This window comes from Hyaena hyaena, unplaced genomic scaffold, assembly GCF_003009895.1.
Source record: "Hyaena hyaena isolate Hyena2069 unplaced genomic scaffold, ASM300989v1 scaffold_616, whole genome shotgun sequence".
NCBI lineage: Eukaryota > Metazoa > Chordata > Mammalia > Carnivora > Hyaenidae > Hyaena > Hyaena hyaena.
The window spans coordinates 716,701-743,740 of record NW_024081247.1 but is presented as its reverse complement, the minus strand read 5'-3'; the positions used below and the strand labels follow the sequence as shown (position 1 = coordinate 743,740).

The 27,040-nt window shown below is 33.7% G+C and overlaps 1 protein-coding gene across 3 annotated transcripts in view; it reads left to right on the top strand.

Moving 5' to 3' along the window:
- Positions 1-27,040, top strand: part of CCDC178 (coiled-coil domain containing 178) — a 431,956-nt gene that overhangs the window by 71,527 nt on the left and 333,389 nt on the right. For all 3 annotated transcript variants that reach the window (XM_039257381.1, XM_039257382.1, XM_039257380.1), the window contains exons 7-10: positions 1,297-1,497; positions 6,411-6,631; positions 11,935-12,077; positions 23,948-24,101. In XM_039257381.1, coding sequence (XP_039113312.1) covers positions 1,297-1,497; positions 6,411-6,631; positions 11,935-12,077; positions 23,948-24,101 — 719 coding nt within the window. The remainder of the gene's footprint in view (positions 1-1,296; positions 1,498-6,410; positions 6,632-11,934; positions 12,078-23,947; positions 24,102-27,040) is intronic.

Below are 27,040 nucleotides of genomic sequence, written 5' to 3'. Positions count from 1 at the left end.
AACCAAAATAGGAACCAAATAAAGAGCCAGTCCATGAAAAGATAATTTTTATGCATTACAGTCGAGAAACCTGTTTCTTAAGAAATCTTTTCAGACAGCATGCAGAATTTCTGTGACTGGTCTACTAGGTTAGAAGTAGAAACTGTGCAGGGCGCCTGGGTGGCTCATTCGGTTAAGTGTCTGACTTTGGCTCAGGTCATGATCTCATGGTTTGTGGGTTCAAGCCCCGTGTTGGGCTCTGTGCTGACAGCCAGCTCGGAGCCTGGAGACTGTTTCAGATTCTGTGTCTCCCTGTCTCTCTGACCCTCCCCTCCTTATGCTGTCTCTCTCTCTCTCTCAGAAAGAAATAAAACATTAAAAAAAATTTTAAAAAAAGGAAGTAGAAACTGTGTGACCACTGAGCTTGCACTTATAACTAGAAAATTATTGCTGTATTGTCCAAAGTAAAACAAAATAAAAGTGAGGTCTTTTAGTTGTCTTTTTTCCTCATCCACTTTTACTGTTTTTCCTCTAGCCTCAGCTCTTTGAGGCTTTGCCTTTCTTGATTCTGTGTTTATGTCTTCTTGTCATGTCACATTTTGGGAAAAGTCACTGTTTACAAGTATAAGTCTCACCAGAGTGGAACCCATATCCATCTTCTTTACTGCTCTCTCTGGGGAGAGAGTGTATTGCCTAGAACATAACAGGCTCTCTACATGTTTCTAGTATAAATAGATGAATGAATACCCATGTTAATCATTCCATTAACATTAAACTGTATAATTTCAGAGCTTTGAACCAGGAATCACAAATATATCTCATTACAGGAGTTAACTTGTGTTATATCAGAATAAATAGACTTTGGAAGTGATGAATCCCTGGTATGGCTAACTAGAGATGTTATTATCTGATAAGAAATAAAGTGTCTTGATTCTAGGAATCATCTGAGGATATTCAGTCTTTATCTGATGTAATCATCAGATAAACACAAGCATAATTTAAAAATAAAGCTCTTTAATATAGGTTGTGAATAAAGCAGTTTCTCTTTAGGTAAAACATACATAAAGCTATTGCTTGAGATTTAGCTATTGTAATTATTTTATAAAATGTTCACTTAAAAATCTGTCTTCAAAGGTTATAATTAATGTTCTGATTCTATTATAATAGAGCTGTCTTTAAAGGCTAATTCATATTTTCTGAAATTTTCTTGTTAAACATATAAATATTTAAAAGAATAATATGATAGTACCTATGTTCTCACCACCTACTTTATAGGCTTATTCATTAACAAATGCAAATACATATTTCTATTTTAAGATGAAAAGTGTTCAAAATTAAAGCAGGAAATGGAAACATTGCTATCAGAAGCCATTCATCTCATTAAAAGTCTAGAAACTGACCGTGCAGAAGCTGAAGAAGCTTTAAAGCAACAAAAGTCCAGAAAGAGTAAGATTCACATGAAAATTGATTCATGGTCAATCTGGAGACTCCAAGAAATCCCACTAGCTGTGCAGAAAGGTAATAATAAGGATTTTTTTCATATGGCTATTTACTTTATTCAAGAGGCATGGATAATCAATTGAAGCTCTGAAAAATAAATCAACGGTGGCCGTATTGTTTTGTATCTAAATTAGTGTAATTCTGATAGATGCTACTGATGATAATACTGGGTTCAGTTATGTAACTGGGACTGCACTGAGCAAACCTGGACATTCCCTGGTTTGGTGTTCATTGGAAACTCCACAGTATTTATGGTATTCAGACTTTTGGCACGTATTTCCTATGATGACTACATTATTTGAGTACTTGAAGTTTAGAAATTTAAGTTATTTCCAGTTAGTATCATTGGCCACATATTTAAAAGACCTTTAAACTGATATTTTAGCAACATGAATATGCTTTTGAGAATTCAGTAGTAGATTTCATTAGGAACTTTTAGCAGACAGTAAGACTCGAGATGTTTCCAAGAGGTAAGTAACAAATATTTAGAAAGGAAACACTGGCTTTTTACACTGCAGAGTAAGGGCCGTGTGTTAAAGTATTAAATAATCTAAAAGCATTTGATTTTTTAATTCTCCAAACATGCCTGTCAAACATACCTGACTACATGATTTTGCTGAGGCTAGAATTTGCTTATAAATAAACTTTAGTTCAGTTAATTTTATTTCAGGATTTACATGCTTTATAAGTGGATTATATTAGGGTGCTCAAAATCCTATCATTTAAGTTAAGACACTTTTGAGTGGAAAAGGGGGGCATTACTATTATGAGACATTAAATTATGTGTCAGAATGAAAATTTACATGCACCTTTGTTATATGTCTTTTAAAACTACAATTTCCAAAGTAGGGTGTATGCATTTTAGGGAGTTGCAAGAAAAGGTTAGAACTTTTATTTATAGTGGTGACTGGGTGACTCAGTCAAGTGTCCGGCTCCTTTTTTTTTTTTTTTTAATTTTTTAATGTTTAGTTATTATTAATATTTTTTTAAATTTTTATTTCTGAGAGAGAGAGACAGCAGGGGAGGGTCAGAGAGAGAGGGAGACACAGAATCTGAAACAGGCTCCAGGCTCTGAGCTGGCCGTCAGCACAGAGCCTGACGCGGGGCTCGAACCCACGAACCGTGAGATCATGACCTGAGCTGAAGTGGGGCGCTTAACCGACTGAGCCACCCAGACACCCCATTGTTTAGTTATTTTTGAGAGAGAGAGAGAGAGCACAAGCGCGAGAGAGCGTGCGAGAGCATGAGTGAGCGAAGAGGGGAGGGACAGTGACAGAGGGAGACACAGAATCCAAAGCAGACTCCAGGCTCTGAGCTGTCAGCATAGAGCCCAACACAGGGCTCTGTGAGATCATGACCTGAGCTGAAGTCAGACACTCAACCAATTGAGCCATTCAGGCACCCCTAAGTGTCTGGTTCTTGATGTTAGCTAAGGTCATGATCTAGCGGTTTGCGGGTTCAAGCCCCTTGTTGGACTCTGTGCTGGCAGTGAGGAGCCTGCTTTGGATTTTATCTCTCTTTCTCTCTGCCTCTTCCCTGCTTGCTCTCTCTCTCTCTGTCTTTGTCAAAAAAACCAAAAAAAACCCCCCAAAAACACCAAAAAACAACCCTTTATCTATATCTATCTATCTATCTATCTATCTATCTATCTATCTATCTGTCTGTCTGTCTGTCTGTCTATCTACCTATCTATCTATCTAGTTTAAGAATTTTTTTTTTAAATAATGTGTATACCCAATGTGGAGCTTGAGCTCACAACCCTAAGATCAAGAGTCACAGGCTCTACCAAGTAAGCTAGCCAAGTACTCCAGTAGCTCTTTTTTTTTTTTTTTTTTAGATTTTATTTTTTAAGTAATATCAAACTTACAACTGTGAGATCAGGAGTTGCATGCTGTACTGATTGAGCCAGCCAGGCACCCCAGAACTTTTACTTATATTTAAAAATTTTATTCTTTTCATTTTCTTTCTTGATTATTTGAGTTTTTAGTTTTGCTTTTATTGCACTAGACAAAATACAGTCTCCAGTGGTTCCTCAATTATGTTATTTTAGTGAAATTAAATGTAGGTTTAATGACTATTTCTTCCTTTTAAAGTACTACTGAGCTCAAAGATTGAACTCACCATTTGTTTACTCTCTTGTGGAGCAGAACTCAAGAAATGGGAAGTATCCCAGAGCCTAGACTGGATGAATTTAACTCAGCCTTAGTCTGTGCTCTTTGCTACCTTTTACTAAAGAGTTAATTCTAAAAATTATGCAAAAAAGTGCTCTAAACTCAGGGAGACATTTTTCTACCCATACATTTAAAGTAGTATATTTTACAATATATTTGGTTCTACAGCTATTTTATTCAGGCTTAGAGTGAGTTCATATTAACAACGTTTCTGAGTAGAATTTATGATGTGCATACTCTACTAATCCATAGCATCAGTTTGCAATATATAAGTCCATACATGCACATATATTGGTGTGTTAGAGGCAACCAAAAATAAAATAGGGCTGGAATAGGAATCCTGGGAAATTCTGGATCCTAGTAGGTTCTTGAGCAGATTCATATTCACATCCACAAGGAGTCATCTGCAATGTTTAAAAATTATTTGGGAAATCCATCTTTTCATTAGTAGAAGAAGAATCAGTGGGAGCTGGTTTTATTTAATATTTTGCTGATAAATTTCTATATAATCTCATTAGCCTTTATAAGAGTAGATATTGTATTTCATGGTTTATATGAAGTTTTACTCAAGGAGTTGACAAAATAAAACTAAATTGAGATATACATGTGTGCACATTCTAGATTCCTGATAAATGCATTTTCAGTAATGGAATTCATTTTTGCCATTGGTGATAATTTATTGCTTGGGCTATCTTTTATGTAAAAATCTACTGAAAGATCTTTTAAAAAGCTATTAAAAAATCAACTTGAACATTTATGTTCATCCGGTTTATTTTATTTAAGTAGCTAATATATGCAATAAGATTTAAATTCATTATTACTATATAGTTTCTAAGTGCCTTCTATTTGTAAAGTATTACTGAAAAACTTTGTACTTTTAGGAATATATTGCCTTCATATTGATATATTTAGAATACAATTTCTAAATTTTATGAATTTTTTTATAGGTTATAGAATTATATATTCTTATAGTCTTTAAATTCTCAAAGTCTCCAGCTTATGTGACAGCAAACACTTTTAATCTTCTTAACAGCCTTAGTATTAAATATGATGTTTAAAGAATTTTAGATAATTTAAAAAATTATACTTCTAATTTATAAGAAAATTAAGGACATTCAATTTTTTCTAGATATCTTGTGGTTACTGCTCTAGATCCATCCATCTCCCTAACCAGCCCACTCACACTTGTATCTTTTGTTTGTGGTCCATGAAGCTTATTCATTATACACCTCATCAAAGATATTTTTGATATTCTGTCTTCCTGCTAGTGCAACCAATGGGTTCAGTGGTAAGAGACCATGGGCGATAACAGAGAATAGTGAGGGTGGGGTATTTATACCCCTGACTACTTTCCTCTCTACTTGGTCACTGCATCCCCCTACCAAGAATGACAACCACTAGCACTACGCAGCCAATAATCTAGCAAATGTCCTTTTGTTTTCCTATAAAAAAGATAACCAGAAAAAAAAAAAAAGATAACCAGAAATAAGTTGTGGTTCACAGGTTCAAGCCCTGCATTGGGCTCTGTGCTGACAGCTCAGAGCTTGGAGTCCGCTTCAGATTATGTGTCTCCTTTTCTCTCTTCCCCTCCCCTGCTCACACTCTGTCTCTCTCTCTCAAAAATAAATAAGCATTTAAAAAATTGAAAAAAGGAGAGTATGTTTACTATATTTATTATACTCAAGCAGCATCTGAAAGCACAAATAAACTAATGACTCAGATTTCACTAGTACTCTGATTGTTCATGCTTCTTTAGATTCCTTGTCTTTCCTTTAACCTATATTCATGGCTCCATGGGTACTTCCCTATGCTGGATTAGTTAATGGAAGAGAAAAAAAAAATCACAGACTGGTTTATGTATGGATTTGAATGGTATGTCTACATAATTTGGGGAGCTACTGTATTACAATATCAGTATGGAAGGGTGAAGACATATCACCTAGAAGGGGAAATGTCCTGAGATACAAATGGGAAGTAGCCAAAACGAAGACATAGTCATCAGGGAGTTGGGAAGAACATGAATGTAAGACTGATGAAAGAAAGTCTAGGAGAGTGTTTTGGGGATTGACAGTTCAGAAAGGATGGAATAGGAAGATAATTGTGTCCTGTATAAATGTTCCCAAGAATGCTCCTACTGTGGAAGAAGGCCTCATTACTAATACAGTGTTAAATCTTCTAAACTTGTTTTGCATTGTTTTGTCATGTGATTACCATGTCAGTTATTACCATAATAATGCTTTGAAACAAATCACCTTGGAACTCAGTGGCTTATAGGAATAAGCATTTTTTTAACATGAGCTATTCTATTTATAATAATTTTCAGTTGATTCTTTTGTGTTTTGATATATAATTGTATCAAAAGAAAATCATACTTATTTTTTCCTTTTGCTTTCTGATATTTATAATTCCTATCTCATCATTTTACTTCTAGATGATTTTAGAAGGCCTCTACTCTTGCAATTTTTCTCATTTTGTAATTACATAGAGTGGTTATATGTAACCCCATATGTACATTGGTTGTTATAAGCAGTGTTTGTACAATTATCTTGTAAACATATATTTTAAACCCTTTGATGATAAATGATGAAAGCAATATATTTTATAATATGTTATTAAAATAATTTATATTAAATTTAGTAAACTTCACAGATAAGTAATTTTGGAATGTAAAATATTTCATATTTTACTTTTATCAAATAAAGATTTCCTTCTGGAGCTTTTGTTTTAAAATCAGATTTTCTTTTGTTATTGTATGTCTAGAACATGAGGCCTATTTGAGAGATATTGTAGAATTACAATGGCATATTGAAGATAAAGCTTATCAACTAGAACATCTTGAGGAACAAAAGGCAAAATTAAAAGAGGCTAATGCAAAGCTTCAAGCAGATTTAGACTACATGAATAAACATGGTCCTCTAATTAACTCAAAGCTGAACCAAGAACTTGAAGCTCTGAAAGGATTTTATATGAAAAAAATTGAGGTAAATGGATATGTATTTTATAGATTTATAGATGGTTAGTTATAAAAAAGTTTCAGCTAAAAGAAATTAACATCTTTAAATGTTTCATTTTCATTGAAAATTGGCCTGCTACTTATTTCTCAAAGGAACATTGTGCTATACACAATACAGTCATTTGATATTCATTTAAGCTGTGTCTTCTTCTCTTTTATACTTAGGAGTATTAATAATACTTAGTCAACCTATTAATAAAATTTTGGAGATTTAAAACAACATGGTGATTTTTGCAGTTGTAAATTGAACTGGGGTAGAATGCAAATAGAATATATCAGTCACTTTCATTGTTGATAATAAAGTGTAAAATATTTTCAATGATGAATTAACATTTAACACCCCTATTGTGGAATTGTGTTATAGAAAAATAAAGTATTTATACTTGCCATTAAATGAACAAATTTATACCTGCCATTACTTTTGATTATTTTAAAGTACATAAAGTTGTTAAATGTGATCTGTATTCTCCTCAACCATTCCATTTTCCTCCCTCGCTCCCTGAAGACGACGTTATGAAATTCTGTTTTCTAGCTGGAATTTGTATATTTTTATACTTTTATATATATATATATATATGTATATATATATATATATATATTTAAGCACAATGCATGGTTTCTTTTTTATTCTTCAAATAGTATCAAACATCATATAACTTTCTTTTTTTAATTTAATTTAATTTAACTTTTTTACAAATAGTTTATTGTCAAATTAGTTTCCACATAACACCCAGTGCTCATCCCCACAAGTGCCCTCCTCCATGCCCATCCTCCCTCCCCCCCACATCCATCAGTCCTCAGTTTTTGTCAACATTCAAGAGTCTCTCATGGTTTGCCTCTCTCCCTTTCCCCCACCATTTTCCCCCTTCTTCTCCCACTTTTTCCTCAGTTAAGTTCCTCCTAATCCTCCTATACGTGCAAACATCATCATATAACTTTCTACAAGTTGTTTTTTATTCTGACATTTTTTTAGAGGTCAAGCTACTGTTGATTCAGAGAAATCTAGTTCACTCCTTTTACTTGCTGTTTTGGATTTGTCACCTAAATCCACCTAAGTCAGAGCTAACAAAGGCAAAAATAAACAAGCTAAAAACAACCTAAACAACCTAAAAAACTCTGCATGGCAGGAGGAACCATCAACAAAATGAAAAGACAGTCTACTGAATGGGAGAAAATATTTGTAAATCATAAATCTGATAAGGGGTTAATATCTGATATAAATAAAGAACTTAGCCACAAAACAAGGCAATCTGAATTTTTAAAAAATGGGAGAAGATATGAATAGATATTTTTTCCAAAGAAGACACAGATAGCCAATAAGTACATCAAAAGACTTTCAACATCACTTAATCATCAGGAAATGCAAATCAAAACCACAGTGAGATATCATTCCATACTTGTCAGAATGTCTATTATCAGAAAGACAAGTCATAAGTGTTGCCAAAGATGTGGAGAAAAGGGAACCCTTGTGTACTTTTTGTGGGAATGTAAATTTGTGCAACCACTGTGGAAAACAGTATGGAAGTTTCTCAGAAAATTAAGAATGGAACTGTCAAATGACTCAGCAGTTTCACTTCTGGATATTCATTTGAAGAAAAAAAAACAAACACTAACTTAAAAAGATATGCACACTGCCTGGTACATTGCTGCATTATTTATAATAACCAAGATATTGAAACAACCTAAGTGTCCATCAGTGGATGGATGGATAAAGAAGATGTGGTATATACATAAAATGAATTCTTAGTCAAAAATAGAGAGATCTTGCAATTTGCAACAACAAGGATGGACCTTGAAGGCATTCATTATGTGAAGTGAAATAAGCCAGACAAAGACTGAAATGATCTCATTTATATGTGGAATCAAAAGAGACAAAACAAAACAATTTCATAGATGTAGCCAACAGATTGGTGGTTGCCAAAGGTGGCAGGGGTTAGAAGATGAATGAAAAAGGAGTCAAAAGATACAAAGTCCTAGTTATAAAATACATAAGGAGGGGGATTTAATGTGTGGCATGTTGACTATAGTTAATAATATTATTGCATGTTTGTAAGTTGCTGAGAGTACATCTTAAAAGTTCTCATCACAAGAAAAACATCTAGGTATGTGTGATGCTGGATGTTAACTGTACTTATTCTGGTGATCATCTCACAATATATAGAAACATTGAATAATTATGTTTTATACTTGAAACATATATTGTATGTCATTTAAAAAATGAAAAACATTTGTGCTTAAAAGGACACTACCGGTGTCTGATAAAAGGCCAATATCCAAAATATGTGAAGAATTTTTGTAACTCAACACCAGAAAAACAAGTAATACAATTACAAGATGGTCAAAAGACCTGAGTAAGTATTTTTCCAAACAAGACATCCTGATGGTCTATAGACACATGAAAAGATGCTTAACATCTCTAATTATCAGTGGAGTGCAAATCAAAACCACAGTAAGTTATCACCTTATATAGCTGTCAGAATGGATAGAATCAAAAAGACAAAAAGTAGCAAGTGTTGGCAAGGACATGGAAAAAAGAGGAACACTCATGTCCTGTTGGTAGGAATATAAATTGGTGCACCACCGTGGAAAACAGTCTAGAGTTTCCTCAAAATATTAAAAATAGAAATACCATATGATCCAGTAACTCCACTGCAGAGTATTTACCCCAGGAAAACAGAACACTAATTAAAAAAGATATATGCACCCCTGTGCTTATTACATTATTTACATTACTGAAGATATGGAAGCAATCTGTGTCCATCAATAGATAAAGAAGATGTGGTACACATATATACAATAGAATATTACTCAGCCATAAAAATGATGAGATCTTGCCATTTGCCCCAACATGGATTGACCTCTAGAGGATATTATGCTAAGTGAAATTAACCAAAGAAAGACAAATACTATTATTATTTCACTTATATGTGGAATCTGAGAAACAAACAAAAAGGAGGAAGACTTGTAAATATAGGGAACAAACTGATGGTTACCAGAGGAGTGGGGGTAAAGGGATAGGCAAATGGATGATGAAGAATGGGAGGTCCGTGCTTCTGTTTATGGAATAAATAAGTCACTGAGATACAAGGTATAGCATAGGGAATATAGTTAAGGATTGTAGAAGCATTGTATGGTGACAGCTACACTTGTGGTGAGCATAACATAACATATAGACTTGTTGAAATCACTGTGTCGTACACCTGAAACTAATTTAACATTGGGCATCAACTGTATGTCAATTAAAGAAGCAAAAAAAAGGGTACTATCAAAAAAGTAAAAAAAAAAAAAAAACAAAACAACAAAACCAAAGATTGAGAGAAAAAAGTGTAAATTATACATTTCAGAAGGGTATAGTATCTAGAATACATAAAGAGCTTTTTAAATGCAACAAATCGGGACAAACAGCCCAATTAAAGTGGGCAAATGACTTGAATAGATTATCTTCAAAAGATATATATACAAATGGGCAGCAAATGTATGAAAAAATAGATGCTCAACATCATTAGTCACAGGGAGATACAAACAAAAACCGCAATAAAATACCACTCACACCCATTAGGATGAGACTAAAAATAAAACAGAATAACAAGTTTTGGTGTCTATGTGGAGAAATTGGAACTGTGGTACTTTGCTGGTGGGAAAGTAAAATGGTTGCAGATGCTGTGGAAAAGACTTTGGCATTTCTTCAAAAAGGTTAACTTAGAATTACCATATGCTCTAGCAATTCTACTCTGAGGATTACATACCACAAAGAATTGAAAACTGATATTTAAAAAACAAAACCATAAGTTTTACATAAATGTAGTCAAAAGGTGGAAACAACTATCACCGGATTAATGACTAAACAAAATGTGATATATCTATACCATAGAAAGAAATAAAAGGAAATGAAACACTGATACATGTCACAACATAAATCAACTTTGAAGGATTATGCTAAATAAAGAAGCCAAATACAAAAGATCACATACTGTTTGATTTTGTTTATATGGAAAATCCAGAATAGGTAAATCCATAAGACTTTACCTTTTGCAATTTAAAGCAAATTGCAATTGCTAGGGGTTAGGAGAAGTATAATGTAGTGTTTTGTTTATACTTTTTTATCATATAAATTTGTTTTATTTTATTCTGCTGTCTTGACTCAGTTTTGAGGTCCTGGCCAGAGGCCTGCTGAAATAACCAATTGCTTAAATGATGCAAGACCTCTAGCCAGTGTGCTTGGATGCTAGTGCATAGCTACTTGCAAATCAAGCTCAAAGCCTCATTGTTGCCTTCAGATTCAGCAAGTAGCTCAGCCTCATAACACCACAGAGCCACGAGTATTCTACATAATCAGCTGGAGTATTGATCAGGGAAGTATATATTAGTGCCACATGGACCCAATCCAAGAGCTTGCCCTAGAGATGAATTTGTCTCATATGATGGAACCTAGTTCCCAACAGGGAGACCACCACCAGAGCAGTGCCCACAGGTTACCTCCTCTGAAGGTGCTGACAAATTGGACATGGGATATTTGATATTAGGAATTCTGTTATGTTTCCTGACCTCTTGTTTGTTTAGCTCATCATTCCCGCATACTCATTATATACCCCCACACTCCTGTGCCTGAAGGGTAATCTTGTAGGGGTTACTACAATTTGTGGTATTCTAAAAACCAATGAACATTATTGCTTTTTCCAGGCACCAATTGATTCATTTCAGTCCACCACTTTACCTACTTGGGAAAGGACTGTTCACTCCCTAGTGCCTTCTCTTCCTGTCCCTCAAAATTTCCAGCAGTGACAAAAAAGGGAGAAATGGAGAGAGAAGGGGGAATGTTTATATTATGTGATAATTAATAAAAACAATAAACATGGAATATTTTGAACCCTTTCATTAATCATAGTGGTTATTCCTGAGAGAATTACAGGTGATTTTATTTATTTTTTTCCTTCTGTGTTTTCTGGTTTTTCTACAGTTAAGTATTATTTCAACAATAAAAGCAAAAAGTAGCAATTCTCTTGTAGGTGAATAGATAATTATTTTATTTTGTTCATGTTACCTCGGACATTGAAGTTATTTTTTTCTGTAACTTTTGTACATCACCAGTATTGATGTCTTTCAGGCTAATGGAAACTTGAAAATTTACTGAGCTCAATAGACTGAATATGGAAGAAAATTGATGTAAAGAACTTTAAGAACATCAAAAATACTCTAAATTTAAGTCCTTTCTCTTGCTTGATTTTTTAATTACTTATTAAGTGAATATATTAAGAATATTTTCATTTCTAGGTAATGGGATTATATAAACAACTTCATGATGAACTTGAAGAAGCTATAAAAAACTGTAAGAATGCCAAACTGAATGCTAAACAAATTAAGCAAGACATGGAAAAAGATATTCAAAATGATGAAGCAACCCTAGAAGCCTACAAGTAAGATTTTTTCACAAATACTGCTTATAGCATTCAGAACAAAAATATTGATTAAAATTTAATTTATATTCTTCTATACAATTATCAGATAAAGAGAAAGGAAAGAATCTAAATCACCCATTTTTATCTTATCACTAAGTTTATTTGTAAATTAAGACCTATGTTTTTTACATATGTAAATATATATATGAATTCCTAAGCACTGTTTTTCTATCAATTTATTTTGTTATATTTTTTATTTTAATTCCACCGTTGTTAACATATAGTGTTATATTATTTTTAGATGTACAGTATAGTGATTGAACAATTCTGTGCATTATTTGGTGCTCATTATGATAAGGGTAGTCTTTAATCCCATCACTTATTTTACCTATCCCTCCTCAACACACACACATACAGACACACACATCCCCTCTGGTAACCATTAGTTTGTTCTCTGTAGTTAAAAGTCTGTTTCTTGGTTTCTCTTTTTTCTTCCTTTGCTCATTTGTTTCTTAAATTCCACATATGAGTGAAACCATGGTATTTGTCTCTCCGACTGACTTAATTTGCTAGGTGTAATACTCTCTAGCTCCATCCATGTTGTCGCAAATGGCAAGACTTCATTCCCTTTATGGGTGAATAATATTTCACTGTATATATACACTGCATCTTCTTTATCCATTCATCTTTCAATGTACACTTGGGCTGCTTCCATAATTTGGCTATGAATGATGTTGCAATAAACATAGGGGTGCATATATCCCTTTGAATTAGTGTTTTTGTATTTTGAGAATAAATACCCAGTAGTGCAATTACTGGACTGTAGGGTAGTTCTACTTTAAACTTTTTTGAGGAACCTCCATACTATTTTCCATGGTGGCTGTACCATTTTGCATTCTCATGAACAGTGTAAAAGGGTTCCTTTTTCTCCACATCCTTGCCAACACCTGTTGTTTCTTGTGTTTTTTATTTTAGCCATTTTGACAGGTAATATCTTATTGTTTTAATTTTCATTTTGCTGAGAATGAGTGATGTTTAGCATCTTTTCATGTTTCTGTTGGTCATCTGTATGTCTTCTTTGCAGAACTGTCTGTTCATTTTTTAATTATATCATTAATTAATTGTATTACTTGTTTTTTGGGTGTTGAGTTCTATCAGTTCATATATTTTGCATTACTAACCCTTTATGATATGCCATTTATAAATATCTTTTCCCATTCAGTAGATTCCCTTTTAGTTTTATTGATTGTTTCCTTCACTGTGCAAAAACTTTTTATTTTGATGTAATCCCAGTAGTTTATTTTTGTTTTTATTTACCTTGCCTCAGGAGACCTATCTAGAAGAATGTTGCTATGGCCAACATCAGAGAAATTACTGCCTATGCCATTTTCTAGGACTTTTACAGTTTTAGGTCTAATACTTAGGTCTTTAATCCATTTGAGTTTCTTTTGTGTATGGTGTAAGGATGGCTCAGTTTCATCCTTTTGCGTGGGCTGTCCAGTTTTCCCAGCACCGCTTGTTAAAAAGACTTTTCCCCCATTATATATTTATTCCTCCTTTGTTGAAAAGTAATGGCCATATAATTGGCACTCATTTTTTGTTTCGACTCTGTTCTATTGATTTATGTGTTTATTATTGTGCCAGTACCCTACTGGTTTGATTCCTACAGCTTTGTAGTATAACTTGAAGTCTGGAGTGATACCTCCAGCATTTCTTTTCCTTTTCAAGATTACTTTGCCTTTTTGTGATTCCATACAAGTTTTAGAATTGCTTGGTACAGTTCTGTAAAAAATGCTCTTGGTATTTGGATAGGGATTGCATTAAATATGTAGATTCCTTTGGGTGGTGTAGACATTTTAACAATGGTCTTCTAATCCAGGAGCATGGAATGTCTGTCTATTTCTTTGTGTCATCTTTAATTTCTTTTATCAGTGTTTTATACTTTTTAGAGTACAGGCTCTTTTACCTCTTTGGTTAAGTTTATTCTTAGTTACCTTATTATTTTTGGTGCAGTAATAAATGGGATTATTAATTTCTCTTTCCACTGCTTCATTATTATTGTTTAGAATTTCTGCACATTGATTTTGTATGCTCTAAGTTTACTGAATTCATTTATCAGAGTAATGTTTTGGTGAAGTTTCAGGATTTTCTATATATTGTATCATGTCATTTGCAAATAGTAAAAGTTTTACATCTTCCTTAAAATTTTGGATGTCTTTTATTTCTTTTTGTTTTTGATTGCTGTGATCTTTTTTTGTATTACTGTTCTACTGTGTTTAGTAAAAATGGTGAAAGTAGACATCCTTGTCTTATTCCTGACCATAGGAGTAGAGCTCTCAGTTTTTCCCCATTGGGTATGATGTTCGCTGTGAGTTTTTCATATAAGGGCTTTATTATGTTGAGGTATGTTCCCTCTAAACCTACTTTGTTGAGAATTTTTATCATAAATGAGTGTTGTACTTTGTCAAATGCTTTTTTTCCATCTCTTGAAGTGGTTTTTAGTCCTTCCTCTTATTGCTGTGATGTATCATATTGATTGTTTTTGAATATTGAACCACCTTGCATCCCAAGAATAAATCCCACTTGGTGGTGGTGAATGGCTTTTTTACCATATTGTTGGATTTGGTTTGCTAGTATTTTGTTGAGAATTTTTGCATCTATGTTTATTGGAAATACTGGCTTGTAATTTTCATTCTCTCTCTTTCTTTCTTCCCTTTTTTTTTTTTTTTTATGGTGTCTTTAACTAATACTGGTATCAGGGTAATGTTGGCCTCACAGATTGGATTTGGAAGTTTTCCTTCCTCTTCTATTTTTTTTGGAATAGTTTAAGAAGATTAGGTATTAACTCTTCTTTTTATGTTTGGTAGAATTCACCTCTGAAGCTGTCTGGTCCTGGACTTTTGTTTGTTCAGTTTATTTTTTTTTAATTTTTTAATGTTTATTTATTTTTGAGAGAGAGAGAAAGAGAGTTCAGATGAGTGGGAGAGGGGCAGAGGGAGTTTTTGATTACTGATTCAATTCCATTGCTGGTTATTGAGATGTTCAATTTTTTGTTTTTAATTTCTTCCTGCTTCTGTTTTGGCAGATAGTATGTTTCTAGAAATGTATCCATTTCTTCAAAGATATATATGATTTGTTGTTATATAATATTTCATAATACTCTCTTACAATTGTATTTCTGTGGTGTTGGTTGTTATTTCTCCTCTTTAATTTATGACTTATTTATTTGAATTTTCCCTCTTTTTTCTTTGATTTGATGAGCCTGGCTGGAGGTTTATCAAATTGTTGATCTTTTCAAAAGCCAATTACTGGTGTAATTGATCTGTTCAACTGGTTGGTTGGTTGGTTTGGTTTTTTACTTTCTATATTATTTATTTCTGCTGTATTCTTTCTTATTTTCTTCCTTCTTCTGGTTTTAAATTTTGTTTGTGGTTCTTTTCTAGCTCCTTTATGTGTATGGTTAGGTTGTCTATTTGATTTTTTTCTTGGTTCTTCAGTAGTCCTGTATTGCTGTATATTTCCCTCTTGAAGCTAGTTTTATTGCGTCCCAAAGATTTTGGACCCTCGTGTTATCATTTTCATTTGTTTCCATATAATTTTTTATTGTTTTAATTTCTTAGTCAAACCATTCATTGTTTAGTAGCATGTTATTTAACCTCTATGTATTTGTGGTCTTTGCTGAATTTTTCTTGTAGTTGTTTCTAGTTTCATGGTGGTGTGGTCAGAAAAGATGTTGGTATGACTTAGATCTTTTTAATTTGTTGAGATTTGTTTTGTTGCCTAATATGTGATGTGTTTTGGAGAATATTTGTATGCACTTGAAAATAATGTGTTTTCTGCTTTTTAGGATGGAATGTTCTGAATACATCTGTTAAATCCATCTGTTTCAGTGTGTCATTCAAAGCCACTGTTTCCTTGTTGATTTTTGTTTGGATGATCTGTCCACCACCATAAGTGGAGTGTTAAAGTTCTCTACTACTACTGTATTAATATATATTAGTTCCTTTATGTTTTCTATTAACTGTTTTATGTATTTGGGTACTTCCATGTTGGGTGAATAAATATTTACAATTGTTATACCTTCTTGTTGGATTATTGTCCCCTTTATTATATAGTGCCCTTCTTTGTCTCTTGTTACAGTCTTTGTTTTAAAATTTATTTTGTCTAATACAAGTATTGCTACCCCAGCTTTTTTTTGGACATCCATTTGCATGATAAATATTTCTTTATCCCCTCACTTTCATGTATCTTTAATGAATCTGAAATGAGGTCTGGAACGAGTTTCTTATAGACAGCATATAGACTGGTCTTGGTTTTTTTTTTTTGTTTGTTTGGTTTTTTTTTATATATATATCTACTCTGTTACCTTCTGTTGTTTTTTGGAGTGTTTAGTCCATTAACATTGAAAGTAATTATGGATAAGTATGTATATATTGCCATTTTGGTACTTGTTTTATGATTGTTTTTGCAGATTTTTCCCTGGTCCTTCTCTTGCTTTCTTTCATACCTTGTTAGCTTTCTTTAGTTATAAGCTTGGATTCCTTTCTCTTTATTCTTTGTATATCTGTTACTGGTTTTTGATTTGTGGTTACCACGAGGTTTGCATATTACATCTTCTGCATTTTACAGTGTGTATTAAGTTGATGGTTGCTTAAGTTTGAACTCATTCTTAACTCCTCTACCATCCATTTTTAGGTGTATAGTGTCATATTTTATATTTTTATTTTGTGAATCCCTGGACTTTTTTGTTACAGAAACACTTATTTTTTACTGATTTTGTGATTTCTATTTCACATGCTCTCACTTATGGTCTTTCCTTTTCACTTAGAGAGTCTTCTTTAATATTTCTTGTAGGGCTGGTTTAGTAGTCATGAATCTTTTAGTTTTGTTTGTCTGAGAAACTCTTTGTTCCTCCAGCTATTCTTAATGATTGCCTTTCGGGATAAGTATTCTTGGCTGCAGATATTTCCCTTCAGCATTTTGAATATATCATGCCACTCCTTTCTGGCCTGCAAATTATATGCTGAAAAGGTCACTAATAGTTCTATAGGGTTTCACTTGTGTATAACTGTCTAGTTTCTCTTTTTGCTTTTAAAATTCTGTCTTTATCATTATTTGTTTTGCCTTTTTAATTACTCTGTGTCTTGGTGTGGCTCTCCTTGTTGATTTTTAGGGGGCATCTATGTGCTTTCTGGATATAGATATCTGTTTCCTTCCCCAGACCAGAGAAGTTTTCAGCTGTTATTTATTCAAATAAGTTTTCTGTCCCCTTTTCTGTTTCTTTTTCTTTTGGTATCTCTTTAATGTAAAAGTTACTACATTTGATGAAGTCATTGAGTTCCTTAAGATTATTCTCAATTTGTGCAATTCTTTATTCTGTCACTTTCTCAGCTTGATTGCTTTCCATTACTCTGTCTTCTGGGTCATTAATTCGTTCCTCTGCTTCCTCTATCCTGCTATTTATTATAACAAGCATACTTTTAATTTCAGTTATTGTGTTCTTCATCTCTGATTTGTTCTATTTTTTCTCTTCGTTAAAGGTCTCACTGATGTTCTCCACTCTTTCCTCAAGTCCAGTGATCATTACTTTAAATTCTCTATTAGCCATATTACTTATATCGTTTCACTTAGGTTTCTTGCTGTGGTTTTGTCCTGTTCTTTTGTTTGGGACATATTTCTCTGTCTTTTCATTTTGTCTAACTCTCTGTGGTTGTTTCTGTATTAGGAAAGTAACCCATGTCTCCTATCCTTGAAGATAATTGCCTTATAGAGAAGAGGTCCTGCAGTGTCTGCAGGGCAATGTCCCATGTACCTCAGAACCTGGCACTCCAGGGAGCGTCTCCTATGTGTGTTGCCTATAGCTGCTTTTGTGTTCTGACCACATTTTTCTTCAGTCTAGACATTTGCACAGGCTTTCTTTACTTGTTGTGGACAGTGTTTAGTTCGGGCTAGGTTGGGTGCATTTTAACAAAATATGTGCTGGTCTGCTTGCAAAATGAGACCTGCCGACCTTGCTGCTAGAACCTAGGCCCTGCAAAATGCTTTGGTAAGTGACCTGGTTTTGGTGGGGTTTGCAACAGTCATCTGGGGGAGGGACCCCACAGTGTAGGGACATGACAAACATGATTGGAAAGATTGGATCCACTATAAGTAGGGGGGTCAGTACTTGCTGTAGACAAGTTAGGAAGAGAATATTGTTGCTCTGCTAATTCCCGTAGGTGGCCATGTGTTTATGCTGAGGAGCAGTGGAGAAAAATGGCTCTTTTGTTTCTGGAGATGTTTTCCTTCAATCCCTTCCTCTGTAGTACATGCAATGAGATGAATAATAATTCTCCTTTCTATATGCCCCAGATGTTTTTCAAGCTGCTGCTTCCATGCTGTATCACAGCGTGGTTATCTGTCTTGCTGTCTCTTTAAAGGCATGGACCCAGATTCCTATTGCCCTCTAGGCTCTCCCATAGCAGAGCCTGTTGATTTTTAAAATTACAGGCTTTAAATCCCAGCAGTTGTAACAAGTCACAAGATTTGACCCCTCTTGCTTTTTTTTTTTTTTTTTTAGTTTATTTATTTTGAAAGAGAAAAAGAGTGCTGAAGAGGCAGAGAGAGAAGGGAGAGAGAGAGAGAATCCCAAGCAGGCTCCACACCATCAACACGGAGCCTAATGTGGGGCTTAACTCATTAACTGTGAGTACATGACCTGAGCTGAAATCAAGAGTCAGTCACTTAACTGACTGAGCCACCCAGTGGTCCCTGGATCCTCTTGCTTTTAAAGCCAAATGTTATGGAGATTTATCTTCCTCCTGGGGTCTCCCCAGTGTGATAGTCTGTTTTTTGCCCCTCTCCCCCCCACACTGACTCCCTTCATGCTGTGGATGGCCATGGTCTGTATTACTATAAATCCACATCTCCCCTCTTCATAACTTCTTGGATGTAACCTTTTCTCTACTTTTTGTTGTTGAGTGTGTTCTGCCAATATTCATGTCTTTTCTGGGTTATTTACACTGATAAGAGTGTTATCTAGTGGTAGCAATGGGAGGAAGCAAGCTTGGTTTCTTCCTACTCTGTCATTTTCCCAGCTTCTCTCTGTGTCATTTTTTTTTAATAGTTTATTGTCAAGTTGGTTTCCATATAACACCAGTGCTCATCCTCACAAGTGCCCTCCTCCATGCCCATCACATGCCTTCCACTCCCACCCACCCCGCACCTCATCAGTCCTCAGTCTGTCATTTAAAAAAATTTTGTTTTCTGGGGCGCCTGGGTGGCTTAGTTGGTTAAGCGTCCAACTTTCGCTTAGGTCATGATCTCGTGGTTCGTGGGTTCGAGCCCCGCGTCGGGCTCTGTGCTGACTGCCAGCTCAGAGCCTGGAGCCTGTTTCAGAGTCTGTGACTCCCTCTCTCTCTGACCCTCCCCTGCTCACGCTGTCTCTCTCTCTCTCTCCTAGAAATAAATAAAACATTTAAAAAAATTAAAAAAAATAAAATAAAATAAATTTTTTTCACATTTATTTATTATTGAGAGACAGAGAGAGACAGAGCATGAATAGGGGAAGGGCAGAGAGAGAAGGAGACACAGAATCCAAAGCAGGCTCCAGGCTCTGAGCTGTCAGCACAGAGCCCGACGTGGGGCCCGAACCCACGAACTGCGAGATCATGACCTGAGACAAAATCGGTTACTCAACCGACTGAGCCACCCAGGTGCCTCCTTTTTTTTTTTTTTTTAATTTTTTTTAACATTTCTCTGTGTCATTTTAAAGCTCTTCATACGTATTGTCAAATTGCCTTTACATGTGATATAAGAAATATATATCACCGCTACCTATATGCATAAGTGACTATTTAAAACAAAATCTCCAGGGGTGTGTAGGTGGCTCAGTCAGTTAAGCATCCAACCATCTCATGGTTTGTGGGTTCGAGCTCTGCATTGAGCTCTCTGCTGACAGCTCAGAGCCTGGAGCCTGCTTCAGATTCTGTGTCTTCCTCTCTCTCCACCCCTCCTCCACTCACCCTCTGTCTGTCTCTCTCTCTTTCAAAAATAACATTAAAAAAATTCTTTTTAAACATAACGTCCGGCATGGGATATTATTAAAAGCAACTTATGTAGCCTTGCATTAATTACAAATAATTTTCAAGTATTTCAACTTGCATTTATCTGATTTCTAATAAAATAGAGTATTTGTTCTAATAAAATAGAGTATTTGTTCAAAGTGATTAGTGGTTTAGATAGGAAATTTCATATTCATAATGGAGGTGGAATCAGTTAAATATAATCAAAATGAAGAACAAAATTTTAAAAAGTTGTGACATAGATAACATCCATTTATTAAGATGTTTATATTTCCTTACATTCAATGTCTCTTTCAACATGTGCTTAAATATTGCCTATTATTTACTAAATATTAATCACTTTTGTAGTTCACCTGGTCTGTTATATCTTTGTTTTCATTCAGTTACATTTCTAATTTTCTTGTTGATTTCCTCTTAGATCCTTAGGTTGTTAAATATATATATATATATTTTAAAGTTTCATGATGGATTTCTAATTTATAAGTTTCTTTTATCATTGCTTTCCAGCTGAATTGCGTGTTAGGTAAATACAGTTGCAACCCATTGAAAATTATTGAGTCTTCATTTCTGGCTCAGTGACTTGGGTTTTTATTTATTTATTTATTTATTTATCTATTTACTTATTTATTTGGTAAATATTTCTTATGTGCTTTACTTATTGAATATACTGTCCATTACTGTTTCATTCAGTCAAGTTTACTACTTTTTCTTGTATTGAGAAGTGTGTGGTAAAATCACTTACTGTGATGGTGTATCTCTCTACACATTTCTGTGTTTTTTTTATACCGTCATTTTTTTTCTTTGTATAGTTGGAGGCTTCCTCAGCTCATACAAGTTTAGAGCTGTTATATCCTTCTGGGAGATGATTAAATGTATTCATCATTGTGAATTGATTCTTGGAATACTTTTTGCCTTAAACTCAAGTCAGATATTAATATAGCCTGATTAGCATTTTTTTGATATTTATCTAGGAGATATTTTAAGTTTTTAAATTTCAATGTTTTTTAGTCCTTATGCTTTATATACATCTCTTGTACGCATTATCTAGATAGGTGTTCTTATCAGTTGAAAACATTTTTAATGGTGGACCATTAAATGTATTCACAAATCCTTAATACAGTTGAATTTAAAACACTTTGTATTTGCCCCATACATTTTATTTCTCATTCTTTTTTGCTTTCTTTCACATTAGTTTTTGTTTTATTTTTTTTCCTTTTCTACTTTGGCAATTACAGTTTTGTTCCAGTTGTTTGTTTTGTTTTGTTTTGTTTTTTAGGAAATCTTATTAATTACCACATGCACACTTAGATTATCAGACTCCAAAGACATTAACATGCTAGACAAGACAAGGAGTTATGGAAATTTTTACTGTGGTTAATCACATTGCCACTGAATTAAATATTTGTTTTTGTTACTACAGGCTATTTCATTTTTATAATCCATGAGAATAATTTATTTTATTTTATTTATTTTATTTTTTATAGTTTATTGTCAAGTTGGCTTCCATATAACACCCAGTGCTCATCCCAACAAGTGAGATGCCCTCACCCCTTTACCTCCTCCATGCCTATCACCCCTTTTCCCATCTCCCCCACCCTCATCAACCCTCAGCTTGTTCTCAGTGTTTAAGAGCCTCTTATGGTTTGTCTCCCTCCCTCTCTTTAACTATTTTCTCCCTTCACCTCCCGCATGGTTCTCTGTTAAGTATCTCCTGTTGCACATATGAGTGAAAACATATGGTATCTATCCTTCTCTGCCTAACTTATTTTACTTAGCATAACACCATCGAGTTCCATCCATGTTGCTACAGATGGCCAGATTTCATTCTTTCTCATTGCCATGTAGTGAGAATACTTTTACTGTTTTGAACTATGGAGGTTTTGAGATTTACCCTGATATTAGCTTTTTTCTTTGTTATTTTTTCCTTCATAGACTTTTTCATCATAGACTATCAGGAAGTACTTTACGGTTGGAGTAGATCCGTGGTTATACTCTTCAGTGAGATTCTGCTGATACCAATTTTTTTGAGATTTCATTTGAAAGATATTTTCTGTTTTCATAGATTTCTTGATTCTTTATTGACTTTTAATATATTAATTATATAATTCTGTAAACTAATTTTAATTTTTGCTGTTAAAAAGCATATTGTCCTTTTGACTGAGTGCTGTGAAACTATTCTATAGTTTTCCATTGCCTGTTTTTAAGATCATCTCTTGATTTTGAAAGTTGTTAATTTGGTATTATTAAGATACATTCAGTGTAGATCAATATTCTGTTGGGATTTGTTAGTCTTCTAGTCTTATTGAATGTATGTATTATAATTACCATTTACCCTGGGCATTTTCAGTCATGATCTCTTCAAACAATGCTTTGGTCTCATTTTCTATTTCTTCTGGGATGCAAATGCATGTTCCATGCCTCTTGATCATTTTCTCACATTTTCTACATTTTCAAACCTTCCAAAGAATTTCTTCTAGCATATTATCCATACGCTTCTCTTATATTCTGGGTCTAATGTTAAAACCATAAGTATCACCTCACCAACCTCCAACTATGAAAAATGTAAATTGGTTAATGAGCAGTTTCTGACATGACTTTCAGTGACATCTCCTTTTGATATTGTCTCCTAAAATCACCTCCCCTTGAATGCAGGCTAGATCAAGTGAGTTCCTTCTAATAAAAGAGTAAAGCAAAAGTGATGGAATATCACCTTTATGATAAAGTTATAAAAACTGTGACCTTTGTCTTGCTAGCACTCTTTTCTTCCTCAATTGCTTATTTGCTCTGACAAATTTAGTTCCCATGTTTTGAGAAGCTCTATAGAGAAGCCTGCATAGCAGGGAAACAATCTAGGCCTCAGTTCAGTAACTCTTGAGAATCAACCTGCTAACAACTGGGAGTGATAACATGGAGTCTTTTACTTTGGTCTGCTTGATCTATCATGTTCTGACAAAATGTTTAAAATCTTATGCTGGTCAATTTATTTTTATAATGCTGTCAGTGCTTTCCTTATGTATTTCGAGGATATATTAAGTGCATATGAGTTTTTAGCTTTTCTATCTTCATTGTGGATTTCCATATGTATTTCTGTATATATACATGCTTTATTTTTTTAAATACTTTTTAAAATATATTTTTACCTGATAATGATACTCTGAAAGATTTCTCCTTATAATTCACTGGCAGATCTCATTTAGTTACTTAGAATATTTGTCAAGTTTTTGTTTAGGTTGATTCTTCCAGGTTGCATATAACTGATTTCTGTGCTTTTATGTAAATCTAATCATTATTTTCTTAATACATGTAGTATACCTCTTTATTTATTTGTCTGTTTGTTTACTTTTGTGAGGTTTGGCTTGCTTTCTGCTGATGTAGAAAGGTCTTAGCTGAGAAAGCTGGGAAACAGATAAAACAGAAACTGGGGCTTTAATAATATGTGGTCTTTTCACTTTTACATCTTCTCATCATTTTTTCTCTTCTTTTTTTCTTACTTTTCCCATCTCTTTGCTACCCAGCCTCTTAATCAAAGTGCTTAGGTCTGTCCTCTGAAATCAAATCGAAAGATGATTATTTTAAATAACTTAGAAATTGCTTTTCTCTTGGGTTTTCACATTGGAAACATGAATATATCTGGTGATTTTTTTCTCACCATTTACTTGTTGATCTTAAGTGGCACTTTTCAGAAGTTGCTTTGGGATAGGAGAAATTTTAGAAATAGGCAAATTCCAAAGGTTTACATTGTTAAATCAGAAACTAATTTACATATAATTTTAAACACAATTTTTCTTTTATTGTAGATAAAATCATCTTTGTTTTTCCTCCTAGGAGAGAGTTAGATAAACTTAATGCTCTATGTAGTCACTACTCTACAGCAGTAGAAAATATTAATGTTGATATTGAGGAGAATGAAGAGGCAGTGATGGAAGTATTGAAGGAAACAAAGACATCAGAAAATGAATTATCTGCTTTATCATCAGAGGTAAGTTTTGAATTTTGAAAATAAAAAAAATTACTGGTTTCAGTTTTGAGCCGTAGCTGTAGAAACTTTTCGTTACTAATTAAATATCAGTTGGCTATTTATTTTTTGTCTATATTTGTTTCCTATGACTACGTAAAAAATTACCAGAATTTTAGCAGCTTGAAACAACACCCATTTATTATCTCAGAGTTTCTCTGGGTCGTGTCTCAGCTGGTTCCTGTGCTCGAGGTCTTCTAAAAATGCAATTGAGGTATCAGCAGCCTTACGTTTCTTTTTGGAGATTCTAGGATGAATCTGCCAGCAGGCTCTTTTTCAGTTTTGACAAAACTCTTGTCAGTGCTCTTAGAACTAAGGTCATTGTTTCCTTGTGGCTGTCACCCTGGGATCATTCTCACATCTATTTATTTGTTTGTTTGTTTGTTTGTTTATTTATCTATTTATTTATTTACATTTTAGTTAGTTAACATACAGTGCAATATTGGTTTCAGGTGATTCACCACTTATATGCAGCACCTGGTGTTCATCACAGATAAGGCTGCATGCATCCCAGGGTTGTGCTTCCCTTCATCATTTTTGTGTATTTTTTTAAATGTTTATTTATTTTGAGAGAAAAAGAAGCATTTTCACGTGCTAGAGTGGGGGAGGGGCAGGCAGCAAGGGAGAGGGAGAATCCCAAGTAGGTTCCACACTCTGAGCTCAGAGCCCAACGCAGCTTGATCTCACAAATTGTGGGATTATGACCTGAGGCAAAATCAACAGTCAGACACTTAACCGACTTAGTCACAGGGGTGCCCTGATTGCCTTCATCTTTAAATCAGAAATGGGGGATTGAGTCCTCTCAGACATAGTATTACTCTGACTCTCCTTTATGACTCATTTGCCTGCCTTCCTGTTCTTCTACATCTCATTCACTATAGTAAAAGAGAATAACACTAAAGGGAAGTGATAAAATGGTAAAAACAAATAATAGTATAGTACAAGGCAATAACGTACACATTCTGTACCAGTTGGTATTCCTACTTTGAGTTAAAACTACATGTTTTTCATTGCCACTTTCTATTATATTTCTATTATAATATTATAATGTATTCTATCTACATACTCTTTAATTGTGTCTCATTAAATTTTTTAAGTTAATCCATAATTAAGAGTGAGACTAGGCATGTTTTATAGGCTTTTTGGAAGACATTTGTATTTACTTTTTAGTGTAAAGGCTGCTGCTGATTTTTTTCCCATTAATTGGGTGATTGATTATATTTTGACTGATTTATAAGAATTTGTTGTATATTATTGATACTAAAGTTTATTTTAAAGTTAAATATGTTAAAAATATTTTTTCCAGTCTTTAATTTCTTTATGGTAACTTCTGATGAAGAGAAACTTCAATTTTAATGGAGTAAAAGTTATAAATATTTTCCTTTGACCTTTGTGTTTTTCTGAATTTAAGAATTTTTTTCTATTTTGAAATTAAAAAAAAGTATTCTCTGGTATTTTAGTCTAAATGTTTTTGGAGTTTTGCTTTTCATATTTATGTGATGCTTTTAGATTAAATTATGTTTAAAATATTTCAAAACTGATATTTTTTCTCCTATCTTTTATTTATAAGATTGGAAGTAATAAACTATCTAGAATTTTAGGAATGCACATTTCACTTGCCACATCTGAAGCACAATTAGTATGACGTTCATGAATGGGTATGGTGTGTAACTGACTTTCCAATTACATTTCTTTCTTAAATAGACAACAGGTTGTTTCAATATAATTTATTATGTTTATGTGTTCATATTTAGATAGTGCCATCTCTGTCATTTGAGAGGCTTCCATATTTGTGTGGATCTTTTTCCATTCTCTTTTTAATTTGTTTGGTACTTAACCATCTTTACCTCAATACTTCATGTCTACATACTATGCTTCTGTAATGGTTTTATTTATCTATTATGGTGAATCTCTTAGTCTTAACGTTTCTTTATGAGTTTTAGACTGTTCTTGACCTTTGCCCCTTAATATAAATTTCAGTGTTATCTTATTCATTTCCTTCAGAAGTTTATTAGAATTATGATTGGAATCATATTCATTTATAGATTATATAATGCAGAAATGAAATTTTTATGATGGAGGTACCTAAACATAAACATGATACATCTGTCCATTTACTTGGGTAGTTTTTCTAAATTTAACTTTTACCAGTTTCCTTGGAACTTTTTAAAAAGCAGACTCTCTGAAAATCAGCCTGAGATTAGTTTTGGACAAATTAACCCTTATATCACCACTGAATTTTAAAGTTATTTTTTTAAAATACATTTTTAGGAGCACGTGGGTGGCTCAGTCATTTCATCATCTGACTTTGGCTCAAGTTATGATCTTGTGGTTTGTGAGTTCAAGCCCCGCATAGGTCTTTGTGCTGACACCTCAGAGGGTAGAGCCTGCTTCAGATTCTGTGTCCATGTCTCTCTGTTCCTCCCCACCCCCCAAACACTCTCTCTTCTCTTTTTCAAATATAAATAAGCATTACCAAAATAAAATTTTAATGTAATTCTGATTTGTTTCTAAATTCTGTAGTCTATATGTTAGGTATACTTAAAATTTGTGGAGGCTTAATTTTTGTCCTACTACATGAATAATTTGTAACAGTGTTTTCTGGAGAGGAAATCTTTTCTCTGATAGTGGGATATAGTTCTGAATAGATTCATTTTGTAAACTGTGCTAAATTCTGTTATTTAAATCTTTTATATTTTGAAATTCTTTTCTTTTTTTAAATTTTTTGTATATTTACTTATTATTGAGAGATGGAGACAGAGTGTGATTGGGGAAGGGGCAGAGACAGAGGGAGACACAGAATCTGAAGCAGGCTACAGGCTCTGAGCTGTCAGTACAGAGCCCAACATGGGGCTGAAACCCACAAACTGTGAGATCATGACTTGAGCCAAAGTCAGATGCCT